Source organism: Narcine bancroftii, chromosome 9 (genome assembly GCF_036971445.1).
Source record: "Narcine bancroftii isolate sNarBan1 chromosome 9, sNarBan1.hap1, whole genome shotgun sequence".
Lineage (NCBI taxonomy): Eukaryota > Metazoa > Chordata > Chondrichthyes > Torpediniformes > Narcinidae > Narcine > Narcine bancroftii.
The window spans coordinates 16442372-16458739 of record NC_091477.1 but is presented as its reverse complement, the minus strand read 5'-3'; the positions used below and the strand labels follow the sequence as shown (position 1 = coordinate 16458739).

The 16368-nt window shown below is 38.0% G+C and overlaps 1 protein-coding gene across 4 annotated transcripts in view; it reads left to right on the top strand.

Annotated features, from left to right (window-relative positions):
* The window catches only part of sgcd (sarcoglycan, delta (dystrophin-associated glycoprotein)), a 510268-nt gene that overhangs the window by 486993 nt on the left and 6907 nt on the right, over nucleotides 1–16368 (top strand). For all 4 annotated transcript variants that reach the window (XM_069898190.1, XM_069898187.1, XM_069898188.1 and 1 more), the window contains one exon: nucleotides 9007–9130. In XM_069898190.1, the coding sequence (XP_069754291.1) occupies nucleotides 9007–9130 (124 nt within the window). The remainder of the gene's footprint in view (nucleotides 1–9006; nucleotides 9131–16368) is intronic.

Genomic DNA, 16368 nt, shown 5'->3' with positions numbered 1-16368 from the left:
TCTTCTAAATATTTAGTTACTTTACATTAATTCAAAGTAAAAATTACAGATTTTGTTTCTTTTAATTCTTTCCTGAATTAAAAGAATTAAATTCAGTTTCTCATTAAGATTTGATTAATAGAAGCCTTTTTCAGAGATGCATCCACATGCAATATCAACTGTAAAATTCTTTAAAATCATGATTAATCTTTTATGAAGTACATACAATGCAATTTAGCATTCTTTAAGAAGAATGATGGATGGATTTTTTTTAAATGAGAAAAAAGAGGAAGAAAAAATGTTGGCGAAGAATAAAACATATCAGAGACTAGTTCAGAGAAACAAAATCTATCAATAAGAGGTGATGACAAACTGGATCTAAAGACATAAGAGTGTAAGGAAAATTTAGAGGAGAAAATATAGGGCTGTATCTGATCAGGAACTTGGAGCACAGTTGGTTTGCAAGGAAAGTTTGCTCATTATTACTCTCTATCCCAATCAAATTTTTGCCCTTTAAGTGCTGATAATTTTGGCGAACCACTAAGCAAATATTTTGTTGCAAATACTAAATTAAGACAGACCTCTTTTATTTCTTCTCATGAATAATGAAATGTAGTGACTTTCAGTATAACTTGCATCCTGTATACTTGTCCGGTAAGAAAGGAAATAATTGATCAACTTTTCTCCTAATGTTATTTCTTCAAGCTTTGCAATAGCCCATTGTTCAGTCTAAATCTATTTCTTACCTCACTGTTCACCGGTTAAGAGTTGAAGGTAAACACAAAAAGTGTTGCATTTCACTTCCTTCTTCAGACTTCAACTAGAGTGAATCGAGGCACATTATGTCTGGTTAACATTGAATGCACAGTGAGCCTTTCTGCTTCTTCTTTTGGCTCCAGGCAGCTTCTTCTCCATTTTCCTTCTTATTGACTGGTTATACATCTGACATTTTGCTTAACATTGTGAAGAAGTTTCAATGAAAAATGATTCATTCTGGGCCCAATGTGGAACTAAGTTTGAAAATCAAAAATAAAAGGCAGTAAATGCTAGAAAAACTGAGCAGATCAGGCAGTGACTGTGGAGGTAGAACCAGTTAATGTTTCAGGTCAAGGATCCTCCAGCACTGGAAGAAAACAAATTACTCTAAGTAGCAAAAAAGGTAAACGAGGGAAAAGGGTGGAATAAAGGGAATTTCTGTAATAAGATGAAATAACCTAGCCATTAAATGACAGTTAGACTCCTTTGTCATTCAATACATTCCTAATTTTCAAGTCACGCTTATCGTCATCTGATTGTACAAGTACCACCTAACAAAGCAAAACACACAGATATATAGGCAGACATAAGACATTTACAGACAATCAATACATGTACAGGACAAGTATTTATCTATACAAATAAAAAAATATTGATATGAGAGTTTCAGATGGTTCGCCTGAGCAGCTCCTTTGATCGTTCTGTATTCTCATTGCCCATGGGAAGAAACTGTTCCTTAGCCAAGTGGTTTGTTAGATTGGCCTACTGGGACATCTCCAGCAGGCCAGAATTTACTCATCTATGAAGAAAAGAAGAAAGGAATGCAAAGCAAGAAAGGAAGAGCAACTTACACAAAGACGGACAATTGAATATATAGTCCTACAAGACAAACAGCTTGGTGACAGGGCCTTCCAACCCATGAGCCGGTTCCACCCCCACCACCCCCCACCCCCCACCCCCCAAACACACCAATTAATCTACAACTCCCATACATTTTGAAGGGTGGGAGAAATCCTACCAAGATACAGGGAGAATACAGAAACTCCTTTCAGACAGTGCTGCATTTAACCCAGGTCACAGGCACCATAATAGCACTGTGCTAACCACAACACTAACAATGCTGCTTTCAAATTTTCATTGAAATTAAGAAGAATGCAGACACTGTAAATTTAAAATGAAAACCAAAAATGAAGGCAGCATCTCTGCAAAGAAAACCTTTTAACATTTCAGGTCAAAGATCCCTCATGAAAAAGAGGGAAAATAAATTAAGCTACATAGCAAAGAGGATCCAAGAGACCAAGATGAAGCCAATTTTGTTTTACTTTGCTTTTTGACTTGTGTACAATATCCATGAGCCAATTTTGCTTTTTCATGAGTTCACCTGGGCTTTCTGCAAATTATCTAAACTCAGTCAAAGTAATTAAATATCTTGAGAAGCCAAACATTCTGTCAATACTCTTAACATGTAACAATCTACCAGCTGGCAACAGCTGTCTGTGAATGGACGAGTTAGTTTCATGGCCAAGTGGCATGAATGAATTTTGATATTGTAACTGCTGATTCATGGACCAAGGCACTCAAGGCTGTCAGAAGCAATCAGTTTACATTTCTGGAGCAGGACTTTGATTTGAATCCAGCTGTCAGAGACAAAAGGACATCGCAATTCCCAATCTGTTCTTTTGGTGCACTTGGACATTAAGCATCTGCTTTCCATCAATATGTACCATTCTTTAATATTTATATGTGCGAAAGAATGCAGCAAGCATTTTAAACTGCTAATTACTCTGATCCTGGGGTAACCATCACATTTGAGATGGGAATACTGTCTTTCCCTGGAATACTTGTGATGTTTTGACGCTGCAAAGTTGTGAATAAATAAGATGCAACCCACCTCTACCTTCTCTGATGCTACATAGAGGGACATGTGGTTCTTTTCTCTTGAGTCTATGCAAGGCTACATTTATTTGAGAACATGCACTGGGATTTTCTTCTCACAGATTTCTGTCCATCCATCACTACCCAAGCCTCATCACACCCCAATCTTTTAGTAAACTTTGAACATCTTTGGCGTTTGTACCTGCATTCCAGATCCCAAATGAAATTCTCAAGAAGAGGCCGAAAGCTGAGGCTTAGATTTCAGCGCTAGTGAATCAGATGAAAGCATTGAAGATTTAATTGATAATTAACTTTGTAGATCAATGTACTTATCACACCGGAAGGGGAGAATATGCCACTGAAACTAAATTCAGGTGGCAGTTAGCGTAGCGGTTAGCACAATGCTATTACAGCACCAGTGACCCAGGTTCTAGTCAGGCGCTGTCTATAAGGAGTTTTTACATTCTCCCCATGTCCGTGTGGGGTTTCCTTGGGTGCTCTGGTTTCCTCCCACCCTTTAAAACATGCAGGGTTTTAGGTTAATTGGGAGAAATTGGGCGACACGGGTTTAAACGGCCAGACTCAGCTTCTCCTGTTCTGAAAATATTTTAAAATCCTGATAGAACAATATTAGTTCCAGAATTAATCGCTGGGCTATAATATTGGCTTGTTGCAGAGACCACTCTCTGCAGTGTACATAAGGTGCACCTCTTGTTAATTCCCTTTTTTGTTGGCATGTACTTCCCAATTAACCACATAGCATTTTTGATGTGGTATTTCAAGGACATTTTCTCATTGTTGCATACTTTTCACTTGTCAAACATATCTCTGAGAAGTATCCATCTGCACAACTTTTGTTGGCTCTGCTCTTAGCACACAGCTTTATAGAATCAAGACAATATTTGTTTAAGATTTTTGTGGTGAACTGCAGTAGTCACATAGGCTGGCTTAATCAGCTTCTGTGGACACACAAGGCAATTGCAACCTGCTGGAGAAACTCATCATCAGTGGGAGGAAATGAATCGTCAACAATCCTTCAGCAAGAAGTTAAACATGTTTGTGTCACATACTGCTGTGAAGAAGGCCAGGATGGAAACTTGTTTCAAGCCCAGTTCAGGGCAAAATCAAAGTTTGCCCCATTGATGAGTTTCTACCAACCAACAAATTTTCCGCTGCAACCGTGTCTGCCTGTCCTGCATCGGACTTGTCAGCCACAAACGAGCCTGCAGCTGACGTGGACATTTACCCCCTCCATAAATCTTCGTCCGCGAAGCCAAGCCAAAGAAAGAAAAAGATTTGCAAGAAGACCCAGGAGTCGCACCTTTCAGCCCATGTATCTTGTGCCAATTGTTCTTGGCTTATTAGATCATCTGGGGAAATTAGATTTGTTTTTCTTCCAAACTTGTTAAACCTTGAATACTTCATATGGGGAAAAATAAAAAACAAAAGTTCCCCCTGACAGAGAAAAAATAATTATTATTTTCTCTCTTGACATATTAGCTTTCACTCCTCCCCTTACCTATTTGTATTCACTCCCCTGTCAATCTTGATGCAGTCTCAATCCAAAAGTCAACAATTCCTTTCCCCTCATAAATGCTGTTTGACCAATTGAGTTTTATTGGTCCATTTTCCAGCAGTTCCAGTCTTTCGTGCCTCCTTAAGCACACGTCTACCTATTCACTTTGACTAATTCTTTCTACTCATGAGAATGTTGCTCCTGTTTATTGTGTTTAACTGCCCAACATTATATAAATATTAATAAGTTACTATTTACAAAAATTACTGCAGAATTGAACTCTCCTGCACTGATCTTCAACAATATTCTTTGATATCCTTAAATTGGAGAATGAGCTTCCCTGTTCATCTTGAGTTTAATTAGTCAAGATAAACTTCCTTAAAAGATAAATATGCACTTTCTAATTAGAATATTTAAAAGTGGAATGATGAATGATTATTATACGTTGTGTCCAGGATTGTAAGATCTCAGCAGTTGATTTTTACTGGAGGGCAATTTTGCAGGGTTCTGTCTAGTTGCTGCAAAGTCATTGGATGGGAACCATGTTTTATATAATAAATGGTTTCCTTTAGTTCTGCCTCAGAGCTTTTTAAGGCTCAGATGGCAGAGTTTCAAACAGAAAGAAAAGCTCAGAGGAAATGAATTTCAATTTTGCTTCCCTCCCCCAATGCACAGTTAAATTTGCCTCACTGTTCTGAAGTAGCGATTGTCAACCACTCAATCATACTAAACTGCACCTTCCTTATTACACTACCACAGCTGGAGCTATCTTTACTAAAATAAATGCTGCAGACTCTGCATGAGTTATATGGTCGTCGACAGGCTCTTCAAGTCTAGTGAATCTCAAGTGAAAGTCAAATCTTGTTACTCGATATACTCTCTGCAGTGAAATTTAAATTCTGCTCACGTTTCAGAGCCTTGAGCTGAATTTATCAATCTTAAGCAGTTTTTTTTGGGAAGGGAACGATCAAATGGGAGTGAAGAAGTTGGAAATAAAATGGTGGAGTACAGTTTCAATTATATCCCCATTGTCCACCCATCAAAATGAGTGCAATCCCAGTGGAATCGCCTCTAAGCAGACTTGACTTTGACAATGAAGTTGTGCAACCAGCCATGAAGAAAGCTTGTGACAGCCATCAACTTGACTTACACTTCTATTTCCCTTCATCCATATTCTGCCACATGCAACTAGCCATAGGTAATATCATGAACAAAGGCAAAAGCAAATCATTTGTGACATGCCATCCATCAGTCAAACTGGACCAAAGCAACCTTGAGAGGGCCATCAGCTTGAGAGGTATTTGAACAGAGGAGCATAATGGAGACTATTCAATTCAACATCTGTTCTCAAACCTACATGCTGCTCAATTCCCATTCTATCATTGAATAACAAACTATTCTCCATTGTGTATGGTTGCCATGCAAGGTTTGATACCACTGTGAACTTGGGCGATTTCTACTGTAGTACTAATAGTTTAACAACTTAATCTAGCCATTGTAGCCATTGTTTAAGCCATGTGGTTCTGTAATTGTTAATAACTATATGTCAAACAGCTGAGCTCAACCAATATTGCACAAAAGATATCATTATTAACCTCTACCCGAAGAGGACAAAATTATCTCCCAGCAAACCCAGCTGCAGCGGCTCTTAGAAGGTACATGGACCAAGCTGAGCTAAAATAAAACCAGGATCTACTCAACATGCCACTGATTAAATTCAAGGACTCATGCAAAAATAATGAGACTTAGAGAGCATTAATAGAGCCACCTGTCTGTTCTTAGGTTTAGATTCTGAAATGTTTAGGAAGTGAATTGGAAAAGAATATAATTAATTAGGAGGTTGGTCTCTTCTTGAATGGCATTGATATCAGGTTGGCTTCTAATCACATCATGTCAATAAGAATTCCACTCTGGTTATTAATGGTAACTGTAATTTTCTGACAGTTTTCTTATAATTGAACCCTTTGGAATCTGACCATTTTTAACCTTTCATAATATATAGTCCTGACTGGGTCCATGGGTAAACTACAGTATGAACCCTAATATGAATCAGCTGGTGGTTGGGTATAAAACCAGTCTCATAAAATGCTTGTTGGCAGTCCCTAAATGCTAGGACTTGTTGGTAATCCATGAAAACAGGAACATGGAATCCAATACGCTTATTAACCTCTGGATACTTCATATAACTGAGTCTTGTATATTTAAAGTATGAGCAATCTTGTTTATCAAGATTGATCATTAGACAAGTGCAAAGCCCTGAAATCTTTTGAAGTTGACCACGGCAACTTCAGTCAAAATCCTTGATACTAATTTGAACTTGTTTCTAGTTTAAACTTGTTTCCTGTGGGTCAATAAGAACAAATAATTCAAACAAATTTCTGAAGTAAGCTGGATTTTGTATGAAAATAAATAATGCATGATGTTCAAGCTGGACCACTCCAATTTATAAATGTCTCATAGACTTTTCTGTGAACAAGAACTTAAATCAGCTGCCATTTCTTCAAACTGTGAAGGCTAAATAATTGTTGTTAGAGGCCCTAAGGTGGCCGACTTCAGGAAGATTGCAATGGTTAATGAATTGAAAGGATAGTTTCAAATACAAGAGTAAAAATGAGAAAGATAGCAAGCCTATTGGAATTTTCTGCACCAAAAAGCTGATGAAGTTGTCATTGAATAAATTCAGGTCAAGGATTAATATATATAGAAAATATAAAAGCAAACTCCAAAGGACTGGAGTTTAGTGCAAGAAAATGAAGCTGAGATAAATGATTAGTCTTAATCTCATTGAATGGGAGAGCCTATTTCTGCTTTTCCTTTTGCCTCATGTTATGTTTCAAATAGTCTATGACAAAAAAAATCTGAGAAATATAAGATGTGAAATAGTTTACAAATTTGGTGCTTTGTAATATTGGAAACACTGTAGTCAATCAGTGAACGACAAGTTTCCAGAACTAGTTGCATGATACTAACAATATATACAGATTCAGCTAAATATTTGTTGAGGCAAGGGGGCAATTTCAGACAGTACTGGGAATCCCTAGTACTGGAGATCTTATTCCACCTGAGAGAGCAAATTAATGTCAGTTTAACATCTGATCTGAAAACAGAATACCCAATAAAGTTCGAAAAACTTTCAGTACAGCATCGAGTTGTTGGACAATGAGAGCACATGAATCTTGGAAACTACTACACATCTTGAAAATAAGAGTATTGCCACTGAGTGGTCTGTCACAGCTAAGGATCAACCATATTTATATCAGGAAGGAATCAAAGAAAAAAACATAACAAGTAAGGAAGAGGGTGTCCATCTCTGAGGTGTATAAGTGAACAACTTGAGTTTTTAATTGCAAGCAAACTTAGAAGAGAGAAATCTGGAGGACATTGGCGTAGGTCATTCGTGTGGAGCTCAGGGAAGTGCACCTGCCTGTTGCTCACTTCTTTTCCTCTTCAGCTATGACCTTGCAGGGCAGGCTGAGCACCAACTCTGCTCAGTTGGGTCCTTAAATTGGCTGCTAGATCTTGTGTTGATCATCAAATGTGTATTTGCTTATTAAAGGATCTATTTTCTCAGCACAGTCATGGAACCTTTCCCTATATAATTTTGCCAACACCCTCAGGGCATGGTCAGACTCTGTCTCTGCAGATCAGTTTCTACCAGGTGGGAGACATAATGACAGATCGTCTGTTGAATAGCAGGTCATCTGAGCTTGGCAGTCTTTAGCCATGAACCAGGTTCTTTCTTCCACTTTTTCCCTGGTGCATTCTTCCATGGATTGGCTGGAGAAACTCAGAGGAAGCAATGCTACATAACTAACGGTTTTGGCCTGACCCCCTTCATCAAGGTACTCAGGCTCATGTCTGAAATGTTGGTCGTTTATCTTTGCCTCTTGTGGAGTCTGCAGGACTTGCTAATTTCCACCAGCATTTCTCTGCTGATTTTCTTGTTTCACTCCATTGACTGGCAGTGTCCAGCCTGGTATGGATTGGACAGCCGGTGAGATCCTATGCCCAGACTTTCCCCTTGTTTAAAGCTGCCCAGTTTTTCCAAAAGAAATCCTTGGGAGGAATTACAAAATAAAAATCAAACCAAAAGATTTTTAAAATTTAAACAAAATGCAATAAATTTAGAGTTCTGAATTAATTCCAGCAAAATGATCAACATACTATTCTCTCGGCAGCCAGTTCTTCCAGATTTCCAATGTCAGAGAGATTCAGTAGGTTTGCTCCACTTTTCTCCTTGTCCCTCCTCCCATCTGTTAAAAAAAAGTGAAATCACGCAGTATCAGTCTTAAAGACTGTATCTTACCTGTAGCCATCAGGCTCTTAAATGAACCCGACAATAGTTCTAATTGATCCTTGTTTTTCACTTCAGTTCTATGCTCTGTAATTTTTCTTCTTCTACTTTATACAGGTGTATTGATGTTGATGTTGACCTGTTAAACTCTAAGGGGAAGAACCATTCCCACTTAACCAGTTATAACTGACGAACTTAATTGAACAGAGTTGTTCCCTGCTCTTTACCATCAAATATATTTAGCTGATTCATATGAATATGATTGGATCATATTATCCAATGATTTATAGCTAGTTGATAAACCACCTGATAGCATAACAGTGCCTTTTAATCCACATATTGCCAAACAAATTAAAAATATGATCATTGTTGCATGTTAATTTTGAAGAATTTTTATAATTAAATATATCCATCTGGCACCATGACTTGTATCTTTACTTCAACTTTAGAAAAAAACTGTCACCGATGCATTTATCTGAGAACACAAGTGTGATAAGTGGGAGCTTTCAAGATGCATTCATTCACTGGGTCTTGCATAAAAGACAAGTATTAAACAGTAGCCACCACTGTCATTTTGTGATTCTAGGTTGGAATCGCCCACACGCTCACTGATACTGGAGGCACCAAAAGGAGTTGTTATTGAAGCAGAGGCAGGTAACATGGAAGCAGTTTGTCAAATGGAATTGAAATTGGAATCCCAAGATGGTGAAGTGAGTGAATAAATGCAATTCATTTGAAATGAGCAATGGTAATAACAATGTGCAATTCTTGTACTGAAATCAGGTGTATTTGACGTTAGATCTAAATTTGGTCCGAAGATTCCTCTTGTCTGACCCCGTGCATGAGTAGACAAACAAGGGTGACAATTTTAATATTTTGAGGTGCTACATGACAATAGTAGATCACCAACACAGAGGTGAAAGGTCTTGGAGTAACTTGGGGTACAGCCAGCAGAGTTGCAGATGCCACCAAGCCAGGATGACAGCCTAAGGGACCTTGTGGTAGAACAATGGTGGGCTGGAATTTGCAGCCTGTACCTTGTGTGGGATGATTATGGTGATTGCATATTTGTTGAGAGTTGAGAACCATCAAACCACAGAACACTACAACACAAGTACAGGCCCTTCAGCCCTTCTAGTCTGTGCCTAGTCCCACTGACCTGCACCAAATCCCTCCACACTCCTTCCGTCTGTGATTTTTCAGTAACATTTCCCTACAAACTCTGACCACTTAAATTCAAAACATTCTGTGCTGATAAAATGAACTCTATGCTTAGGAACAGGAATACTGTATCCATTTCACATGAAATAAATCCTGGTCATATGCAGAAATACATTTTTTTTTAATTGCTGTACCCTTTGTACCCATGGAGTTCAATGGAGACATTGAAAATCTATGGGGAAAATAATTAAACCTAAAATAAAAACATTTTAAGACACTCTAATTTAAGCTAAAAGTTTACCTCTGCAATAATTAAACTGATCGGTCTTACAACTGTTCTCCTAATAATAAAGGTGAAAACAATCCCTGAGCCAGGTTCGACTCAACATTTGTGGTTAGGAACTCTGTGGCATCATGCTCCTGTGCTAAAAATCCTCTGAGGTCTCGCACTTGTCAGAACTACTGGTGGAAACCCCAAAGTTGCCACCAGCTCAATGTCATTTTATTGCAAGATATGTATCGATTGATTTGAAAATTCCCTGAGTCACAATAGCTCTGTCTGGAAAGCAAAGGTTAGTAGTTTCTTTTGGTTAACCTTGTTTGAGTACAAGTAACTCACGTTGCCAATTCTTCGTATCAGTCTGTTTCAAATTTATCGTTACATAAAACATCATCATTCCCCATGGCAAGTTAGTATGGATATTATGGTCAAATTTTAGATAATTATGCATTAATTTTACTTCACCATGTGTTAAGGATTTTTTTCTGCAGTTCTTGCCTTCAGGGCCCCTCCCCCCCCCCCACCCACCCACCCACCCACCCACACACACACACACACACACACACACACACACACACCTTTCTTTCCTGTCAACCATCCCCCACCCCACAATGTGACTGACCACTCGCTCACTAGGAATTAGTTGCCTCCAAATCACCTTTCACTCCTCTGCTGAATCAAATCCTCACACATTATTTTTTTTCTTCTTCTCCACCAATTACTGCTTGGAATAGCAAGCAGATCAAAACAATACTGTAAATGGGACATTATTCTTCACCAACTGTAATTGCTCAATTGTAAAACTGCTGCTTCATGAGATAAGGTTGATGTTTTGAACATCTCATCCCACAAAACTACTTTTATTCCGACAATACATATTGGGTGACATTGCGATAACTGAACAGTTTACTCATTTTAGTGTGGGTTTAAGATTTAAGTAAGTCAACATCAAATCTAAATTTACTCTGCAATAGTGGGCTGTGTAAAGAAAGGTGATGAGTCAGCATACAGGAGGAAGATTGAAAACCTGGCTGAATGGTGCACTAACAATAACCTTGCACTCAATAGGCCCTTTTAAGATGCAGCACCTGGGTAGCCCTCCTGAGACCCAGGTGAGATTAGTGGGGCAAAGGTACTTCCAGTACCTTTTAAGCTGCAGGAGAAATGACACATTAAATTGCCAACCCGGTGATTTAAGAGGGGTCCTGCCCCTGCAATGACGCGGTAATTGACACATCACACACTCAGGGGAACTATCGGAAAGTCTCCCCTGCCCCCTCCACCAGCTGTCATTCCCCCCCCCCTGTCAATCACCATCACCCTGTCAATCACCATTGCCCCCTCCCCCAACCATCAGCAAGATCCTCCTGCCGCGAACATTGAGCTGTCACAACCAGAGTGGCGTTCACAACATCAGCAGTTATATATTATCATAAATATATATAGTGTGATTTTGCCTTTGTTGCTTTTGCAATTACCATTTAATAATCTATAGTAATCTATAGTAATCTATAGTAATCTATGGTAATCTATAGTAATCTATAGTAATCTATGGTAATCTATGGTGATCTATAGTAATCTATAGTAATCTATAGTAATCTATAGTAATCTATGGTAATCTATAGTAATCTATAGTAATCTATAGTAATCTATGACCATGACCTCCTTTGGAATGGCCACTCTAACTATGACCCCATATAAAAATTAATCCCCTATTTGTACATGCAATAATACAACAGAAATTATCACAAGAATCTGAAAAATAACTAGTTGATCACAAATACTACAAAGTACCAAGCTGGTATGCATTCTATACACTAATCATTCCGCATTTCTTTAACTCAGAACTGTCACTATAAATTGAACTTGCAATCATTCAAAAGAGTAGATGCCCCATCTGGAGCAACAAAAAAACAATCAACGGGAAGAACTCAGTGGGTGAGCAGCGTCAGCAGGAGAAAAAAGTCATTGATTTGGGATAGAACTTTTTATGTGGACCATGCGTATCCACGTACCTATTTGCACAGGTGTTGCTCTTGACTTATTCACCCAAAATAATAGCATATTTTTGACCAGTTGGTTGATGCAATATTTCTCTTTTAATTGTTCATCTTCGTACAAATGTAAGTATTTGCTTGATTTAATAAGCAATTATTGCCATTTTACACAGTAAAATTGTTTTGATTGTGTAGAACTGAGTGAAAAGTTCTTGGTCTGGTGAACTGTTATCAATTGACTTGAAAATTCTCTGGACAAATTTACCACAGGAGCTTTGTGGAAAAAGCAGATGAATAGATTGTGTTCTTCTATATGTTTGAAGAATCCCTTTCACAGAGTCTTTAACACAGTCTTTTTTAAATGTTTCACATGACATGCTTTGACTGAAATCTTGAAGACTTCTGCCAAGTTTAAGGATAACATAAGTGCATTCTTCCTGCAGGCAGGCACTGCACTCCTTCAAATAATAACATTAGCTTCATTCGCTCAAATAATAAATACTAGCTCTGTTAATTATGTTGTCTGGTATCCCCCAGTTACTAAAATCTACTGTTTTCTACAGTAAATCCTTAGTTAATAAAAATCTATTGCATTCCCTTGATTCATGTAATCTACTTCACCCTCTCTATAACTGTTAAAAACACTGTATTCCATCAGTTACTCAAATCCAGTGCAATTATTTAATTATTTTTTTCACTGCAAACCCTTAGTTAATAAAATGTATCCCATCATCTAATTTCCACAATACTAACTCACTTTACAAAATCAACAATACTCTTCAGTTTAATAGTGTCTCAACTAATAAATTCCACAGTTCTCCTCATTTCAAATCTCTCAGTTAATTCACTACCCTGTTCTCCCTCAATGAATAAAATCCACTGTGATGCCTTATTGAATTAAGTCCACAATAAAGTAAATACAATCTACTTCTATACATGTGTTAATGAAACTAACTATACACGCTCAGTGAAATCCACTGTAATCTTCCAGTTAATAAAATCCACTGGGATCTTTCAATGAATGAAATGAATTACACACCCTCAATTAGTAAACTCCACTGCACTGCATCAATTAATTAATTTCACTGTCATCCTTCAATTAATGAAGTGCACTGCACATTCTCACCTAGTTATCCCATCACCACAGGAAATCTTTCGCCACTTATAAGATCCATTGGACTAATTTGACTAAGAAAATACAGTGCATTTTCTCAGTTAATGAATTTAATTGTACTCCTGCAGTCAATAATGTGTACAGTACTCCCTCGAAAAAAGGGCAGCATTGCTCAGCCAATAATATCCACTGCATCCACTCAATTAAGAAAATGTACCACAATCCCATAGCTGATAAAATGCACCAAGCTCCTTCTACTCTGAAAATTCATTGTAATATCTGAATTAATAAATCCACTCCATTTCCTTAATTAAGAAAATCAAATGCACTCCAATAAATAAAACATACAATCGATGGTGCTCCATGTTAATAAAATCTGCAGCTCTGTTTCATTTGGGTAAAATCCCAAAACAATCTGTCAATTAATAAATTCCACAATATACCTTCAAGTACTAAAACCAATAATGCTACTTTAGTTGATCAACCAACTGGACCCCATTGGTTAATATAATCCAGAGCACACCCTCTGTTTAAAATAAAATCTATTGTACTTACTTGTTAAATAAAATTTCCTCAATAAATAACATTACCTAAATGATGAAAATCACAATATAATCTCAGTGCAACCAACTGCACTCCCTTAAAATATAAAATTCACTATGCACTCTTTGTTAATAAAATCCATTATACTAAGCTGTCTCAGTTAATAAAAGCCATTGCATCCATCAGTTCATAAAATTCATTGCATTCCCTCTGTTAAGGAAATCCACTGCACATCTTCAGTTGAGAAAATGAACTTCACTCCTTCAGTTAATAAAATCCACAATGCAAGCTGCATGAATAAAGATTACATTACTCTCTCAGATAATAAAAACCATTGTACTCTTGGTTAACAAAATACATTGCATTACACAGCTCTACCACAGTTAATAAAATTATCTGCACTCCCACCATTCATAAAATCCACTTATTGAGAAAGCAAAGAGAACTATAGATGGTTAGTCTGACATATGTTGCAGGGAATGGATTACTTGATTAACTTAGTTCTTGCCATCAATTCTCATAGAAAATTTGTTTTGACGTGGAACAGCTCTCAGCCTAACAACAGCTTCAAGAGTTTTTTACCCTTGTGGATTTCTTGAATGAATAAGTGGATATGAAAATATAAGATTCAAAATTCAAGATTATTTTATTGTCAAGCAATGAAACAGAAAATGTAATATTACATAAAATTTCCTTTAGTCCACCATAAGGCAGACAAAGATTTGCCATCAGCAGAAATTGCCAGAGAAAGAGAAGCAAAAGAGACCCCTTTCCCCCACCATAGTCACTGATTGTCCATGGATGCACCTCCAGTGCTCCCACAGCTTCTGCAGCCACAGAGCCTTCAGTCCAAGCCATCGGCAACCCAAGGTCCACAATCAGGAAGCCCTCAGCACCCTTGGCACCCTCTTGCATCACAGTTCCAATACCTGTAACCCTTCAGCCAGTCTCAAGCCAGTCTCCAGCAGTCCGCAGCCTGGTGTGAGTCCTTGACCATAGTCACCAGCACCCCAAAGCCTGTGTGGGTTCTTTGCCTGCAGAGCCACTGCTGTTGTCTCCACTGCTAATCCTCACTGCTAAAGAGTACTTGTTCACCTGACCTTTAATTGCATAGACTACACCAAGAATTTTGTCCATCTTTATCGAATACATTTTCGGAGAAGTTGGGTTACACTCATTTTCATGATGCTGGATTCTGAAGAGCAGAGTAGTTGAAAGAACATCTCACAAACCAACAATGCAAAGTTTTACATTTGAAATGTTCCAGTCTAATTGGGGAGTGCTCCAGAAGTAGAGTGCTGATTTTGAATTTTCCAAACACATAAGCATAGAGGAGCAGATGATTGCAGTGCTGAGATTGGTTGTGTTAGCACAGGTCCTGGGGATCTGACAGAAGTTCTGCAATCTATGCCACCACAACTGGCACAACCCATTGTTTCCCAGGAGAGTAGGGCATATAATAGTGTAGGGCATATGTTGCTATCCCTCATACTTCCAGCATTCCTTCTCCTGTTATTGGCTCGGAGGCAATTTCCTCATCTCCACCCCAATCACTCCAGACCTTTTTCTTGGCTCCCGTAGCAAGCTGCAGCTAGATCTTCTCGAGCAAGAGATTGTCAACCATGGGCTTCTGGGGTTTCATCCAAGTGACAGGTGGTGGCCAAAGGATATCAGGTATATCAGGGAGTGAGGGGGCTAGGTCAAGTAAGCAGAGTTGTATGGCATGTGTGGCAAGTCAATCTGGGGTATTTTGCAATAAATTAATATTCTGGTATTTTGATAATGATGTAAGATAATGGCATTTTATTTATTTAAAGGAAAAATTTTGTAAGCAGTTAAATGTTCTCATAAAAATACGGGGGGATCCCACTGATTTTGTTTAAATTGTGGATGAATGATTGCGATGCCTCAAAGCCATTTGTATCCTTTTAAGCTTTTGATTTGATGTTGAAGACTTTGAAATTTTGCCTGTGGTATATTATTGAAGTTACCTCCAAAGATGGATGAGTGTTTCCAAGGACAATTTCTGAGATGCATGGTTGCAGCTGCTAGATGCTTCTGTCTTGTCTGAGATGCAGTGGAAATGCTAATGCATATTTTCAAAGGTTGAACAGTCCCCAAATTAAATAATATTATTTCATCTGGAATATGCCACTGTAGGACATAAGAACATTTACTCAACAAGGAAAGGAGGAATTGTGAATGATCAGAATATGCTTGTATCTCAAGGACTTCTTAGTTACCAGATACATGGCCCTGGGTTACTCCAAACTGCAATATGGGGTAGTCCATCTCCACAGCCTGGTTGAACTTGTGTGTGAGAGGATCCCAATCCTGCTTGCAGTTCCTTACATATTTAGCTTAGAAGATAAAAGGGATCAAATATTACAGTAAAAAACCCCAGTATCTGGCACCTATGAGTATTGGTAGATGCCGGATAAGTGAATTTTCCAGTTGCCTGTGATTGCATGTTAAGTGATTTGTGAACTAACCGCTGGGGGCACCAAATTTAAATCTGCATATTCTCTACCTATTTATTTTCCACAATATTTTTTACAGGTTGCTTGATGCTTCCAGTTTTTAAAAAAAAATCCAGATAACAGGGAATTTACTGTTCAATGTTAACAAATGACATGCTTTCCTGTACATCTGAAATTCACCAAGTTGATTTGTAACTGAGAGGGCTAGCTTATGAGGACTGACTGAGTAAACTGCAACTACAGGTATACACACTGGAATTAAGAATAATGAGAGTGGATCTTGTAGAAACAGAGAAAATTATAAAAGGAATAGATAAGATAGAAGCAGAGAGGTTTGCTTCCACTGGCACTGACTCTATGGGCATAGCTTCAA